This window comes from Microtus oregoni, unplaced genomic scaffold, assembly GCF_018167655.1.
Source record: "Microtus oregoni isolate MIOR12 unplaced genomic scaffold, Mior012 000002F_ref0000024, whole genome shotgun sequence".
NCBI classification, from domain to species: domain Eukaryota; kingdom Metazoa; phylum Chordata; class Mammalia; order Rodentia; family Cricetidae; genus Microtus; species Microtus oregoni.
Window position 1 is genome coordinate 10,689,047 of NW_024543061.1, and position 17,012 is coordinate 10,706,058.

General features: G+C 39.7%; 1 gene segment (V, D, J or C); it reads right to left on the reverse strand.

Moving 5' to 3' along the window:
• Positions 1-3,282: 3,282 nt before the first annotated feature.
• LOC121433284 lies at positions 3,283-4,008 on the reverse strand. The segment is given in 2 exon segments: positions 3,283-3,695; positions 3,913-4,008. Coding segments are annotated over 2 exon segments (462 nt in total).
• Between the last annotated feature and the right edge of the window lie 13,004 nt (positions 4,009-17,012).

The window sequence follows — 17,012 nt, forward strand, 5'->3', positions numbered from 1 at the left end:
GTTCTATAGATGTCTGTTAAGTCCATTTGCTTCATTACCTCCAATAATTCTCTTAATTCTCTATTAGGTTTCTGTCTGATTGACCTGTCCCTTGGAGAGAGAGGTGTGTTGAAATCTCCTACTACTAGTGTGTGTGGTTTCATGTCTGCCTTGAGTTCTAGTAATATTTCTTTTACATAAGTAGGTGCTTTTATATTGGGGGCGTATATATTCAGGATTGAGACGTCCTCCTGATGAATTGTTCCTGTTATGAGTATAAAGTGACCGTCTCGGTCTCTTCTGATTGATTTTAGTTTGAAGTCAGTTTTGTTAGAAATTAGTATGGCCACACCTGCTTTTTTCTTAGGACCATTTGCTTGAAACACCTTTTCCCAACCCTTTACTCTGAGTAGGTGCCTGTCTTTGTGGTTGAGATGTGTTTCTTGCAAACAGCAGAATGTTGGATCCTGTTTTCGTATCCAATCTTTTAGCCTGTGCCTTTTTATAGGTGAATTGAGCCCATTAATATTAAGTGATATTAATGACCAGTGGTTGTTTACTCCGGTTATTCTTATTGCTTTTGGTAGTAGAGATTGTGTGTCTCCCTTCTTTGAGATGTGCTCTTGAAGGGTCATTAGATGCCTGGGTTATTATAGGCAGTGTTGGCAGTGTTGGATTCCTTGGGTTGCGATTTTCCTTCTATTACTTTCTGTAGGGCTGGATTTGTGGCTAGGTATTGTTTAAATTTTTTCTTATCCTGGAATGTCTTGTTTTCTCCATTGATAATGAACGATAGCTTGGCTGGGTATAGTAGTTTGGGTTTGCATCCATGGTCTCTTAGCTTCTGCAGAACCTCTATCCAGGACCTTCTGGCTTTCATAGTTTCCATCGAGAAGTCAGGTGTAAGTCTGATCGGTTTACCTTTATAAGTTACTTGCCCCTTTTCTTTTGCAGCTCTTAATATTCTTTCTTTAACCTGTATATTTTGTGTTTTGATTATTATATGGCGAGGAGATGTTTTCCTTTGATCCAGTCTGTTTGGTGTTCTGTATGCTTCTTGAATATTTAAATGAATATCTTTCTTTAAGTTGGGAAAGTTTTCTTCCATAATTTTGTTGAAAATATTTTCTGGGCCTTTGAGCTGTGACTCTTCTCCTTCTTCTATTCCTATTATTCTTAGGTTTGGTTTTTTTATTGTGTCCCATAGTTCCTGAATGTTTTGTGTTGAGAATTTGTTGGCTTTGCTGTTTTCTTTGATCTGTTCGTTTATTTTCTCTATGGTGTCCTCAGCATCTGAGAGTCTTTCTTCTAGCTCTTGTATTCTATTGATTATGCTTGTTTCTGTAGACTCTGCTCGTTGGCCTAGATTTTCCATATCCAGCTGGTCCTCAGTTTGTATTTTCTTCTTTGCCTTCATTTCAGTTTTCAATTCTTGAACTGTTTCCATTACCTGCTTGATGGTTTTTTCTTGGTTTCCCAGGGTATCATGTACATATTTACTCATTTCTTCAAACTTTTTGTTATACTTCTCATCCATTTCTATAAGGGCATTTTTTACATGTTGTTTAAGGGACTCTATTATCTTCATAAAGTCGATTTTTTCCACTTCTTCTGTGTTAGGTTGTTCAAATACTTCTGTTGTAAGATCATTGGGTTCTGATGTTTTCATGTTGTTTTTCGGATTATTGGGTGAATTCTTGCCTTGGCGCCTGCCCATTTCCTCCTATTGATCCTATCCAATGGGTCCTTTAAAAACCGGATCAGGTTTCCCTGCTGGCCAAGGGCTCCGCTTACAAAATGCCCTCACTCTCTTTCGTGGTTCCTGCTGCAGGCCAAGAACCCTCTCACCCCTCCGAAGGATCTTCAGGACAGGACCAGGCTCCCCTTGTGCCAGTGACCTGGCCAACCAAAAGCCTACCTCTTTGATTCAATTGTAGTAGGGCGAACTGCTCTCCTTATTGCACGCCTGTCCCCGCCGCTTGGGTCTGCCACTGCGCTGGTCCCCGAAAGCCTCTTCCTGTATGTGGTGTTGCTCCGCCGCGTCTGGCCGCCCGTGCCGCTCCGCCACGTCTGGCCGCCGCGCCGCTCCGCCGCGTCTGGCCGCCGCGCCGCTCCGCCTCTGTGCTACCATCTGTCTTTTAACATATGCCTGCTCTATCTGGAATTTTACAGACAAGAATTTCTGATTTTTGTTGATATACTTCTTGCAATATGACTTAACATTTTCATATTTAAGAACTCTATTTCTTCTTCCATATTTCTTAAAGATATGATGGATGTCCTTAATTTCACCAAATTCTCTTTTAAGTTCCTTTCATAGATATTGCCTCTTTAAAAGTGTTGCTCTCTCTGGTTTGCTGAAGATGTTGATATACTTTTGACTTAACTTTATAGCACTTGTTTTTAGAAACATACCAGTATGTTCAAAATTTTCCAGTTTTTGGAGATGTATAAGATTTCTAAATAATCCTTTGTGATCACCAAGATTTCACTTGCATCTGTTGCAAGCCAAATATCATATTTCTGATATTATTTATATATTTTTCTTTTTCTCTAGGTTAGTTTGCATGCTATTGTTTATCTGTTTCTTCAAAAAACAAACTCTTGAAATAAATTTAGCACATATGGTCAAAATATATAATATACTGGAAAAACACTGCTTTTGAGAAAATTGTATAAAATAAATATACACTAATAAAGATTTCAAGGGTGCATGAAGATGGCCCACACATCAAATACACTTGAAACCAATCCTGCTGTCAAACTCGATTTGATTCTCCAGATCCTAAATGACAAAAAGACAAGAAAGTCCAAGTTGTTCTCTGATCTCCTCAATGAGGCAATGTCACATATGCACCTAGAAATATGCAGATGCTGGCACAAACACAAATACACACTCAAATTGACACAGTAACATTATCTACTAAAAAGTAGTAGAAAGGAAAAAACCAGAAGAAACAGACACAAGTAATGAAGTAAGAAGATCCTCTAGAATCAGAAAACATAGGAAACAGGCTTTCCTACAGCTTCTGAAACAAAATACTGTTTGTCATCATCATCACTTCAGTCCAAAGAGTGTTATGATAGATGCCAGAACTCCAGAACTATAGAAAGTAAATCCTTCATATTCAAGCAACAGAGGTTATGGCACTGCGTTACAAAGAAAGAGAAAAATAATACTGAGTTTTCCTGTGTATTTGCACATACAGGCTTATCATACCAAATTATATAAGAGACATTGAATCCACTACATCTTTCTCAGCTCTGGCTAAATTTTGATCAGAGTTTCAGGCTCACTGGTTCTCAAGCAGAAGGGAGAAGTGTGCAGGTGCAGGACTGCATGTGGTGCAGGCAGCTGCTGAGACTCTCAGAAGTTTTTGTTGGAGGCTGAAGCACTGTGGGAGGATACTCATTAGCTTGCATACAGTAGTAATGTCCCAGGTCTTCAGCCTGGACACTGCTGATGGTAAGAGTGAAATCTGTATTAGATCCACTGCCTATGAAGCGATCAGGGACCCCTGTGTACCGAGTGGATGCATCGTAGATCAGTAGCTTAGGAGCCTGTCCTTGTTTCTGCTGATACCAGTTCAAGAAGTTTTTCTTGTAATAACTGCTGTAAAGACTCTGACTGGACTTGCAGCTAATGGTGACCTTCTCTCCTGCTGATACTGCCTGGGAGGATGGAGACTGTGTCATCACGATATCAGCACCTGCACCTGCAATAAGGAATACAAAATGAAGATTCATAATATGCAAGCACAGAATATAGTAATACTAGGAATTTGTTATTTAATAACCTTACAATGTCACCTTGTTACTGTATGTATATCTTACACAATTCTGTAACAAATATTATGTTCTAGCACACATTGTAAATTTCTTATATACAAAGAAATGACCCTAAAAGGATTATAACACTTTTAAATTTCTCACCAGACACCCAGAGCAGCAGGGACATGAGGACATGTGTCTGTAACTCCATCTTTCTTCCCCCGCCTATCTGATGCAGCTCAGTTCACACTGTAAAAGTCAGGTTTATAAATTCTGAGCCGCTGGGCTAACCTAGAGTGCCCATGCAAAGCAGTCGGCAAATATCAAAGGGCAGCATGTGTGAGACTGGTGAGAATCAACAGGCAAACATAACACCACAGGCAGTATGAATGATCACTGAAAGATATCAGCTATAGCTCTTCAACAGAATCTATTCGGTACTCTAATAACAATTCTTTGTTAAAATCCAAGACATATCTAACTGCTTTGTTTTGGCAGAAATGTTAAGAAAGCTATCTCAGGTTAACAGTATTAGGATAATGGTAAAATATGTTGAAAAATTCACAACAGCAAAAGTAACTTAGAGTAAGAAAATATGTAGTAAAAGAATGGAAGGATGGAGTGAAGAATAGAGGAAAAGTATGCGAGAGAGAATTGAGACTAATTGCATCCACTATACCTCATGTGTGAAGTCATTCATGCTGAGTGAACATTGGGCTCCAGTTTCCAGATTGAAAATTAAACAGAAATATTGAGCATGCAAAAATTCACTCTGAGGAAATCCTGTGGAACATTAATTTAAGATTGACATGAGAGAAGCTTTAACCTCAAAGCAAAGGTAAACCCAGCAGGAACAAAGAAGTATCCTACCTATGACAACAGGAAACTGAAACAGGACTCTAAATTTGGGGAAATGGAAAGGGAAACACAGTGAACGGGATTTCTTCAATTAGTCATAGCTGTAAAGCAACACCGCCAAGCATGTTTATTTCAGAAATGCATATTCTAGAATAGTCTATAAATCAGCCATATTGAAAGTGGGTGAAAATAGTCCTGTTGTAGTAATGAACATGTTAAAACCTCTCCAGAAGGTGTGTGGTCATACTATATCAAGTAATAATTTTATTGAAACCAATAGACCCCAACACCTGAGATTTCTGTCATTCTAAGAAAAAAAGTTGTTTGAGTATGAATGAAAATCAGAAGTAATAACAGAAATCCCAGAATCTGCCATGACTTCTGGTTGGCAAACTCTTAAAGCATATATAAGAAGGAAATAGAAACACAATATTATATATAAAGTACTAGAAACAGAAAAATTAATAAACAAAATATTATGACAAGAAGTTGAGAGTCATCTGTAATCCCAGGAATGAAGAGACATAAATAGGAGGATTATGCCTTTGAGGCCATCATGGAGCACAAGATGTAGCCCAGTCTAATCCATACATGAAGACAATATTTCAGAAATGTGTGTGGTTAATCAAGTGGTTACAAGGCAGCTCATAGGATTTCATATCCAGGTAAACGCAGTTATTTGATGTTAAGGTTTTAGCATTAAGCAAAAAATATTATTGGAAACTAAGTAAGCATTTAAGTAACATGAATTTTCCTTTCAATTTTCATTAATTATATAATTTCATACATCATCTTTTCTTGTACAAAATGTTAAATTACTTCTGATAAGCATATTAAGATCTCCTTTGTTTAACTGCTAACATACCATCATAAGAGAGAAACAAGCAGTATGTGGAATAAAGAAGTTCCCAATTTTAAAGTCAAGAATATGACAGATGAATGACTGCCCCAATCAATGTCTAATAAGGTGTGCTGTGTTCTGGATCTTTGATAAACTTTGTATTTTGCTTTGTTACAGCTGCAGTTAGCTTATATTGTGTTTGAAGTCATTTACTGCTGCTCATTCAGATTGGACACATGGAGACAGGAGTCTTACAAACACAAAGGCTCTCACAGTTAAATATGTATTTTCGTAGTACATAAGGGGAGAAAATGGAGACTACAAGGACAAAATTTCCATGTTCTTTAATGTGTGATAGAGAAAAACCAACAGTCCTTAATTAGTGCATTTTCCACAAATCAAGTCTTCATCCCGGTGCACTGGATTCCTTAGGCTGTGATTAAAAGTGAACTAACTGTAAACGTTGGCTGAAAACAACACAGATTAATTGAAGACTTTGAGCTCATTGGCAAAAGACCATCTTCTATGGATTCCACTATCAATGAAATCCCAGGGAAGTAACATTATATCTCTAACTCAGCAAAATGATAGAAATAGCATGCAAACTCCCTATACAATGTCATAGGCTAAAATGCAAACCTCAGTACTTAGATGGTTCATCTGCTATCACATGTTAATTTTCTTAGAAATATCAGAGAAAATTGCCTAAAATTGTGTGAGAGAAAGAACAATAGACACAAACTTACTGCTAACATCTGTGCCCCACGGGAAACAATTTCAATCAAGAAAGCCTTAAAGGAGCTTTCAGCTCAACCATGCTCAGTATAGAAATATGGAGCAGGAAAATAAACATCACCCAATTTCTCCTAAATAAATAGATATTATTGGAGGTAAAGAAAGTTCCAAAGCATCAATAACCTGGGTTCTTCTGAAGTTGGTTAGTGACTTCTAGATGATTGTTTGTGGCTTGTAGATTTTCATGTTTGACATTGAAATAGAAACCAAAGCAAAAACGTAAAATCATTTCATTTGTTTAACAAATTGAAAGAAATCATGAAAGTGACTAAAAATGATGGAAGGACAGAAAAGAAAGAGCAAGCAGTGTATGGTACTGGAGGAACTGTAAACTGGTACAGCCATGTGAACTTCAGTATGGAGATACACAAGAAAATATAAATTACATTATGATTCAGCTGCTCCTGTTCTATGTATATTCCTGAGCAAATGTACATCATCACAAAATAGATATACTTCCACATCGTGTTTATTGATAAACTATTCACAATGTAAGAATTTAAATCAGCCCAGTGTCTATCAACATATAAATGGATAATAAACAAATACTTATTTGCAAAGAAATTTTTTCAACTATCTTAAAAGTAGAAATCATATAAATGTTTTATTTTTTTCTCTGTGGCTGAATCTACAGTTTTGTTAATGAAAAGACTCATTATGTATGTGAATGCAATGCATATTTTTCTGTGTTTGGGGATGGAATTCAGCTAACTTCTCCTGGTCCATGCTGATTAGTAGCTGTCTTGAAATCTTCTATGTCCTTGATGTTTTCAATATTGCATGTCCCACCAGTAACCATGAAAGATATTTGGACATGGAGCATTAAGCTTCTAATCCTGGCACATGAGTGGTTCAGTCAAGACATTTGTAAAGTCAAGCTGATCTTAGAAAATTTATTGACACAAAATTGAAATTTTTAAAAAAGGTGCATTGGTCTTTCGATGAGGTTATTTTGTATACTCAGATAAGAATGCAGCCGTGACAACATGTTGACTGTAACCTGTCAGAGCCTGAGGAGCTTATGCAGACAGATTACAGATGTTGAGCTCATAAGTCACTTAATTTTTGATAATTCCTTGTTAAACATTAGGAAAATAATACAGTAGAGATTCACTATCATGAGCTAATATGTTAACATGAAAACATCACACACATTCATTTGAATGTGTTGCTAAGGATCATTTTGTTGAGGTTTCTCACTTTATATCATACAAAACCAAAAGTCCAAAGAAGGTTCGTGTACAAGTGGAAGATTTTATAGGTTAAAACTTCTGTGATCGTGGATTGTACTCTGGGACCTCCACAGTTCATTCACCTGCATGGGAAAACAACTAGAATATGAAAAATGACCTGGGTGTGGTGTCCTGGAATTCAGCAGTGAGGGCAAAGAGACTGGTGGGTTGTAAGTAAATTGTCATTGTGTCCTAGGTAGTGATTTTCAGATCAATTCAGAATATATAGTGAGACTTGGTAATCTTTCATCTAAGAAGACAGCAAAAAGTAAAAGTAAGGAAGAAGAGAGTGTGGCCACATTGTGGAAGAGAGTATAAAGAAAGTTATGAATATTAGACAAGGACTAAAGAAAAGCTAGTGAGACCCAGCCCATTGATGAGCTTCTGTGATGGACAAAAAGATGCAGGTCAGAAGCCAAACAGTAAATCAGCTTCAGGAGGCTTGTTTATAATCTACTGAAGAGAGACTTTTATAATCTCCAGCAAATAAAAGAGAAAGGTGACAATAGGTTAATAATATCAACGTGTGTCTTCAAGACAACTAGCAATATTCAATATTCACACTCGTATTTTGAACAATTGATGAAAGCTTCCCATAAATTTTTAATAATCATCTATTTAATCTATTGAAAATAGTAACAGGGGGGTCTTGATTAAGGAAGAAAATTGAAAAATTATAAATCATATATGGTGGAACAAACACACACGTTAGTTTAAGATATCTCTTTTTTACACTTTCACCATTTTACAACAAAGATTTTGGAAATCCCATGCTTTACATGTGCGTGGAATGACACAGCGCAAAAACCAATACTCAGCAAACAGTAACCTCATGAAGTTCTATGAGCCCTGTGGGAGCTAACTTGTTGGATAAGGGAGTTTGTTGGTTCCCAGTTGCCTGGCATACTTAAACCCAAAATAATCCCACTGAAACTGTATAAATTAAATCACTGCTTGGCCCATTAGCTCTAACTTCTTATTGCCTAACTCTTACATCTTAATTTAGCCCATTTCTAGTAATCAGTGTATCATCAAGAGGCTGTGGCCTACTGGCAAAGTTTCTATATGTCTGACTTTGGCAGCGGCTCCATGGCTTCTCCCTGACTCTGCCCTTCTTTCTCCCTGCCTAGATCTGCTCTGTCCTGCCCTGTTCAGCTATATGCTCAAGGCAGTTCTTTATTCATCAACCAATAAAAACAACACATAGACAGATGGACCTTCTACATTCTTGCTGCAGGAGCTCCTTCCACTCCTTTAGCTAATAGACTCTGAGATACCAGCCCACTTGGGTGTGATCTCTTTTGTTTTATAAAGCAGCAGTAGCCCTGCTCTCTCTCTCTCTCTCTCTCTCTCTCTCTCTCTCTCTCTCGCTTCCAGTTCTGCTTCCACTTACTAGACTCTGTTCCTGGTAGTGCAGAGGGCTGTTGTCTAGGACAGTTATCTGTACGTTTTCCCCTTAAATAAATAACTCTTTCATTAATCATAATTCCAAACTGTTGTGGGATTGTTTTGTGATTTACATCTACACATCATTTCCCCTTTTCTGTTAAAACAAAAATGAAGGCTTAATTTTAACATAGCAGAATTATATATAACAATACAGTTGGCAAGCAAGAATTACAGTTACAATATTTATATCTCCTCCATCTTTTATCTTAACTATGGAAAACTATAACTATAACTATGAATTTTTCAACTCTATCGAAGGCTGCAGAAGAATATGATATTACCTGAGTAAACAGGAAGTACACTGTAAGCAACTTCTAAAACTCTAGAATTGACAGAGACATCTCATTGCCGGGACAGTCACCCAAAGTTTTACATATCATTGGGGCATCAATCTTAAGCCTACAGACCCATAGTATCCATCAAAAATTTTCACAAAGCAGGAAATTTCAAAGACAGTCCCGCCTGTCTATATTGGCAGTTTGCCAGTCACTCTCTTTTATATCCTGCAGAATGTCTAGGAACCCAGAGGAACCATCTCACCTTTAGGCAAGTTCAGCACTCATTTCTCTGTGGGTCCTGCATGTCCAGTCAAGCAGTCAAGGCAACAGAGCTTCTTGCCCATATGACTAATAAACTCTATAAGGAGCCTCTACAATTCCCATCATCCTCCTGAAGTAGCTTGTTGCTGCCAGGAGCAGATGTGTCTCACTGTCATGAAAAGTCTTAAGTTCTTAAACATTTTAAATGCCATATTCTGAAGGTCTCTAAATAACTTGAAGAATACCTCTCTAAATTACATATATCTCTAAATATCAAGAAAATCTAACTAACATGACTACAGTATGACTATTAACCTATAATTTCTTAATTATTTTAAGTGAGCTACACAAACAAAATACATCAAGGGCAAAAATATATCTATACACAATATACCAAAATTGACTTCAAATTTGTATCAATAAACTGAGTTTCATACTAATGCAAATCTTTATAGCGTATTCTATTTTAAAGGTAAAGAAACATTTATAGACAATATTTGGGAATATTGGTGTCGTTCTGCTTATACTGCATGCTGCTATTTGGGGGCATTGTTAATCAGGTCTTTTATTGTATGTCCTGTGTGCTAGGTTTATGTCAGTCAACAGTTGAAGTAATTTTTTTGGGGTGGGGGGTTGTTCTAGGCAAACTTTATAAGGTTGTATTCCATCAAAACATATTAGCCTGCAATCAATCCACAGGTTCTCATCCTCTTTGAAGACAAAAGGAGAACTTTTTTTTTCAAAAGCAACCAATCCATAAACTCAAACTTTGAAGTAAAGATACAATAAAGATATAATGGTTTAATTGTGTAGCCCACACAATGAAATATCTCTCTGTACTTAGCTATTTTACAGTCAAAAATGTAAAGAAAAAACAATAATATACATAATCTAGACTCTCTGTGTATATATAGTCCATCTTTACATGGCTTATTTTGTTTTACTCCTGTTAATCTATGACTGTCTATACCCTGTCTCTTGCTTATGCTGGAGAGGATGTGCAGTAAGGGGAACACTCATCCATTGCTGGTAGGAATGCAAACTTGTGCAACCATTTTGGAAATCAGTGCGGTAGTTTCTCAGAAAGTTGGGAGTCAACCTACCTCAGGATCCATCAATACCACTCTTGGGAATATACCCAAAAGATGCCCAATTGTCCTACAAAAGCATTTGTTCAACTATGCATATAGCAACACTATTTATAATAGCCAGAACCTGTAAACAACCTTGTTGCCCCTCAATGGAAGAATGGATAAAGAAAGTGTAGCACATATACATATTAGAGTGTTAAAAAAACAATGACATCTTGAATTTTGCATGCAAATGGATGGAAATAGAGAACACTATCCTGAGTGATGTAAGCCAGACCCAAAAGATGAATATGGTATATACTCACTCATTAGTGGATTCTAGCCATAAAAAGGACATTGAGCTTATATGTTGTGATCCCAGAGAAGCTAAGTAATAAGATGAATTCTCCCCCCGCCCCCGCCCCGCAAACATATATAGATGCTCCTGGAAATTGGAAACAGACAAGATCCCCAGGCAAAAGTTGCGAGCATGGGGGCTGGGGTAGGGATAGGAGGAGGGAAAGAGGGGGAGAGAGAGGAGGGAAGGGGAGGTTTGGACAGAGCTTGTGGGAGTGGGATGGTTGAGATGGAGGAAGGATGGATATGGGATCAGTGAAGGAGATACCTTTACTGAGGGAGCTATTTTGAAGTTGGCAAGAGGCTTGGCTCTAGAGGGTTTCCCAGGAGCCCACGGAAATGAGCCCAGCTAGGACTCTGGGCAGTGGAGGAGAGGGTACTGAACTGGCCTTGCCCCGTAGTCAGACTCATGGCTCTCTTGAATATCACCATAGAACTTTCACCTGGAAACAGATGGAGAAAGAGACACAGACCCATATCAGAGCACTGGACTGAGCTCCCAAGGTCCAGTTGAAAAGAAGAAGGAGGAAGAATATGAGCAAGGAAGTCAGGACCATGAGGGGTTGGTTCACCCACTGAGACTGTGTGCCTTTGCTAATGGGAGCTCGCTAACTACAGTTGGACTGGGATTGAATGAGCATGGGATATAACTGGACCCTCTGAATGTGGTTGACAATTGGGGCAGACTGAGGGACCAATGATAATAGCACTGGGATTTGTCTCTACCGATGTACTGGCTTTTTGTGGCTCTATTCTATTTTGATGCATACATTTCTAAGCCTGGATGTGGGGTGGGGAGAGCTTGGACTTCCCACAAGGCAGGGTGACTTCTGCTCTCTTAAGATTGTAGGGGGTGGCAGGGAGAGTGTGTGAGGCAGCAGAAGGTGAGAGGAGGGGAGAAAGTGGGAATTTTGATTGGGATTATTTATAAAGTAATAACAAACCAAAACAAAACAGACTGTATTTTATTTTTTGAAAAAACCGTTTACTACTTTTTATAACTCTCAATACTCTTTTTCTTCTCTTTCCCAAGCCTATGTATAATTATCCAACACTGTGACCCATTTAGAGGTCTTTTATGCCTGAATTGTCCTATTATGAATCTGTAATTCTTTACTGTCCAGGAGTCCTTCTTAAAAAGCTAAGCGCAAGATCAGCCTGGTCTACAGAGCTCGTTCCAGGACAGGCTCCAAAGCCACAGAGAAACCCTGTCTCGAAAAATCCAAAAGAAAACAAAAAAAAAAAAAGCTAAGCGCATCTTCAAAACTTAAGTGGCACCACTACTAAGGTATATATGATATTCCTGCTTGTTTGCCCAGTCTACAACTTAAGCTGCACCATTACTATGATATATACAGAAATTCTTGCTTACCTGTCTGGTTCTGCATGGTGGAGCTGCTTGTGTCTCAGAGAGCCATGCACACACCCCCACTCTCAGGCACACAGCATGGTTATGTCACCATTAAGAAAGGTTCAGCAAAATTTGAGATGTCATTGTTTATACTGCTGAATAGTACTACAATTTGTATATTGCCACACTCTCTTTCCTGATTGAGATAACCCAGACACCAAAAATATGAATATGGTATGTACTCACTCATTAGTGGAGTTTATCCATAAAAAAAGGACATTGGATTCTAGAGAGGCTAAGTAAGAAGGCCAACCCAAAGAAAAACATATATAGATCCTCCTGAAAATTGGAAGTAGAAAAGATCATCAGGCAAACCTTGGGAGCATGGGGAAAAGGGAGTAGATGGAAGGGCAGAAGGGGAGAGAGAAGGGAAAAGGGCAGGGTTGGGGAGAACTTGTGGGAGTGGAATGGTTGAGATGGAGGAAGAATGGATATGGGAGCAGAAAAAAAAGATACATTAATTGAGGAAGACATTTTGGGGTTGGCAAAAGGTTTAACCTTAGAGGGGTTCCCAGGAGTCCACAGGAATGACCCCATCTAGAACCCTGGGAGGTGGAGGAGAGGGTGCCTGAACTGGCCTTGCCCCATAGTCAGACTCATGACTATCTTGAATATCACCATAGAACCTTCATCCGGGGATGGATTGAGACAGAAACAGAGACCCTTATCAGAGCACTAAACTGAGCTCATAAGGCCCAGCTGAAGAGCAGAAGGAAGCAGAAGGTGAGCAAGGAAGTCAGGACCATGAGACAGTACCTGAGCTAATGGAAGCTCACTAACTCCAGCTGAACGGGGATTGAACGATTGAATGAGCATGGGATCAATTGGACTCTCTGAATGTGGTTGACAATTGAGAAAGACTGACGAGCCAATGATAATGGCACTGGGATTTGTCTCTACTGCATGTACTGGCTTTTTGGGAGCCTATTCTCTTTGGATGCATACCTTCCTAAGCCCGGTTGTAGGGGGAAGGGCCTTGGGCTTCCCACAGGGCTGGGTGCCTTGCCCTTTCTTAGGACTGGAGGGGGTGGCGAAGGGTGTGGGGGTAGTGGGAGGGAAGTGGGAGGAGAAGAGGAAGTGGGAATTTTGCTTGGTAATATTTATGAAGATATATATATATATATATATATATATATATATATATATATATATGGTCTGCTCATAAACCAAACTCAAATTCTCTGTAGCCAGACTTCCTGCCTGAAATAGTCAAAGTTTGTGTTAGCAGCATGGCCCAGAAAGCCTGCTTATTTTTCCTGCTACAGCTGAATCATGAAAACCTCTCTTAAAGGAACTGTGTGGCATTCTACTAGCAAACAGCAAGAAGCTGTCTTAAACTCTGACTTTTTCTATCTAGTATTAAGCTCTCTCAGGTTTTTATGTGGATTTTAGTTAGCTACATCAGCACCAATTTGTTGGGAAAGAAAAGTTGTTGGTTCTTGGATGCCTGACTAACTCAGACCCAAAATAATCACACAGATACTGTATTAATTAAATCACTGCTTGGCCAATTAGCTCTAACTTCTTATTTGCTAACTCTGATATCTTAATTTAAACCATTTCTGGCAATCTGAATATCGCCAAGAGGCTATGGCTTACCAGCAAAATTTCAGCATGTCTGACTCTGGCAGAAGTTCCGTGGCTTCTCTGTCCTTCTTTCTCCCAGAATTTAGCTCATTCTTCCCTGCCTAGATCTGCTCTGCCCTGACCTGCTCTGCTATTGGCTCAAAGAAGTTCTTTATTCATCAACTAATAAAAACAACACATAGACAAAAGGACATCCCACAACACAAAGTCCCTAGTCTGCTGACTGTAATAGCTTGCACAGCAGTAGCATCCAAAAGGATGGATTCTGAGGTTGAAATCTGTCTCCTGCCCACTGCCACTGAATGTGGTAAATACAGCAGATTCAAGGTTGGATGCTAAGGAGATAAAGAGTTTGGGTGCTCTTCTTGTTTCTACTGATACCACTGCACATAAATATAGCCAGATTAAGTGACACTCTTTATGATGATGCAAGAGATGTTGGCCCTCTGCCCTAGAGACAATGGCAACAAAGCTGGAGAGTGGGTCAGCACATCACCAGTGGAGCTTGAAATGATAAACACACCTTACTGTCACAGATATACTGAAAACATGCAAGTGTGAAAGCATCATGTATGTAGAAACAGCTGTCATGAACTACACTCTGAGAAGCCATAAAATAACATGTAAACTTAACACCAATTAAATGCCATAATTTTGATGATGAGGACACTAAATCACGAAAACCAACAGGGCTTACAAGAGATGTTTCCAACACTGTACCATCTCATTTGGAACCCAGATCAGATGTAGGCACAGGAGGAGAGCAGGTGAATCCACCTCTGAGACCTGAACTATAGCTTCCTTCTTGGGGACTAACAAGCTGCCTTGAAAGACAGTCTGCACAAGCTGCACTGTGGCTAATGTCTCAGTATGCAAATAAGCTCATAAAGGCTTGAGTTGGTACTCAAAGGACACCTGCTCTTGTGTGATGCTATGACAGTTAGCATTAGCAAAGAATTTCCAAGAGTATTTTAGTGTATCCTAGGTGATTTGGTGGTTGGCCCTATGGAGTCAACATGTACTTTTATTTTGAGATTCCATCTGGGAAGTTCCCTGTCACTACTCTGCTTGCTCTAAACAGCATGGGTTGTAGGAGCACTGTGATCCCTCACAATTAAACTTTTCAAAGGGAAGTTTTTATTTCTTTTTTATGCATATATGTCTTTTCTCTGCATGTCTCTCTTTGAACCAAATATGTGCCTATTGCCCTTGGATTCCAGAAGAAAAAAAATGGATCCCCTGGAACTAGTGTGTCAGTTAGGTATGAATTCTCATAAGAATGCTGGGAAGAAAGTAAACCTATATCCTCTGCAATAACAGGCAGGGCTCTAAACCACTGAGGCACCACTCCAACACCTTTGTGATATATCTCACCAATACAAAACAATCAGGCTTAATAAGAGCAAGGGGTCATGATCAGATGAGAAGGGGATGTGGACTCCAATAGGAGGCTTTACTCTAAATGCCATCAGGAGCAGAAGAGGGAGTGGGCTGTGATCATGGGATGAAAAAGAGGCTGGAAAACTAAGCTTAGAGTGAACAGGTATCACTGAGGATAAGGCAGGTCGCTACATCTTCTCACCATGAAGCGAATGCTGATTCCACATAAAGTCTTCAAAAAATAGAGGAACATTTTACCTTGTAAAAAGTAGCATTACGGTCCCTGTTTAGGTACTGAGGAGTTCCATCTGGACGGGTGAGTGTGTGCTTTCTAGGGGTGGACTGTCCCAGAAGAGAGCACAGGCCCCCCTCCCCCAGCCCCTTCTGCAGGGCTGTCTTTCTTACACATGACCCCCCCCCCCTCCACAAGCCTGCGTTTTCTGCTAGGTTCTCTGCTCAGGAACAGTTTTCTGCTCCTACACTAAGGCGACCCACCCAGAGCGGTGAGTGCCTGCCTACAGGGCAGGCCTCAAGGATCCCCGAAAGGGAGCCTGGGCACCTTCAGCTTGTGCTCCAGGGGTGCCTGTGCACTCCTGGATCTCGTCCTGCCTGCCTGGTTTTTTTCCTTTTGTCCCCAGATCATCGGGTTACCAGGTGGCCCTGTTTAGGTACTGAGGAGTTCCATCTGGACGGGTGAGTGTGTGCGATCCAGGGACGGATTGACCGGGAAGAGATCACAACCCCCCCCTCCCCCAGCTCCTTCTGCAGGGCTGTCTTTCTTATATCTGACCCCCTTCCCCCAAGCCTGCATTATCTGCTAGGTTCTTTGCTCAGGAAGAGTTTTCTTCTCCTACACTAAGGCAACCCACCCAGAGAGGTGAGTGCCTGACTACCGGGCAGGCCTCAAGCCCCCCCCCCCACCTGAAAGGGAGCAGGCACACCTTCAGCTTTTGCAGCAGGGTGTCCTGTGTTCTACTCGTCCCAGCCCTGCCCCGCAAGTTCTCCCTTTTGTCCTCGGGTCATTAGACTACCAGGCATCTATGCTTCGGTGCTGAGAAGTTCCATCTGGACTGGACAGTTCCTGATTCTACACTGAAGAGTTACAACCAAAGAGTCAGTCACAGCAAAGACTGGACCAAGACACCAGGCCTCTCCTGGCTCCATTTGAAGGAAGAGATGGGAAGGCGCCAAGGCAAGAATTCCTTCAACAACCTGAAAGGCAACAGGACATCACCAGAATCCAGAGATTCAGAAATAAGAAGAATTGTACACCCTACTCTAGAAGAATTAGAAGAAATCGACTCAAAAGTGAATTATATGAAAATAATAGAAGAACTTAAACAGGAAGTGAAAAACTGCCATAAACAATTAGAGATCATAAACAAAAAGGTAAAGGAAATGAATAAAGCACTCAATGATACCCAAGAAAACCAAGAGAAACAAGAAAAAGCAATCAAACAGGTAAGAAAAGTGGTTCAAGACATGAAGAATGAAATGGAAGTAATGAAGAATACACAAACTGAGGGAAGGATGGAGATGGAAAATCTGGGTAAACGAACAGGAAATACAGAGACAAGTACTACCAACAGATTACAAGAGATAGAAGAAAGAATTTCAGACACTGAAGATACCATAGAGAAAATAAACACACTGATCAAAGAAAACAGCAAAGCCAACAAATTTTCATCACAAAACTTTCAGGAAATCTGGGACACAATAAAAAGTCCAACCTAAGAATAATTG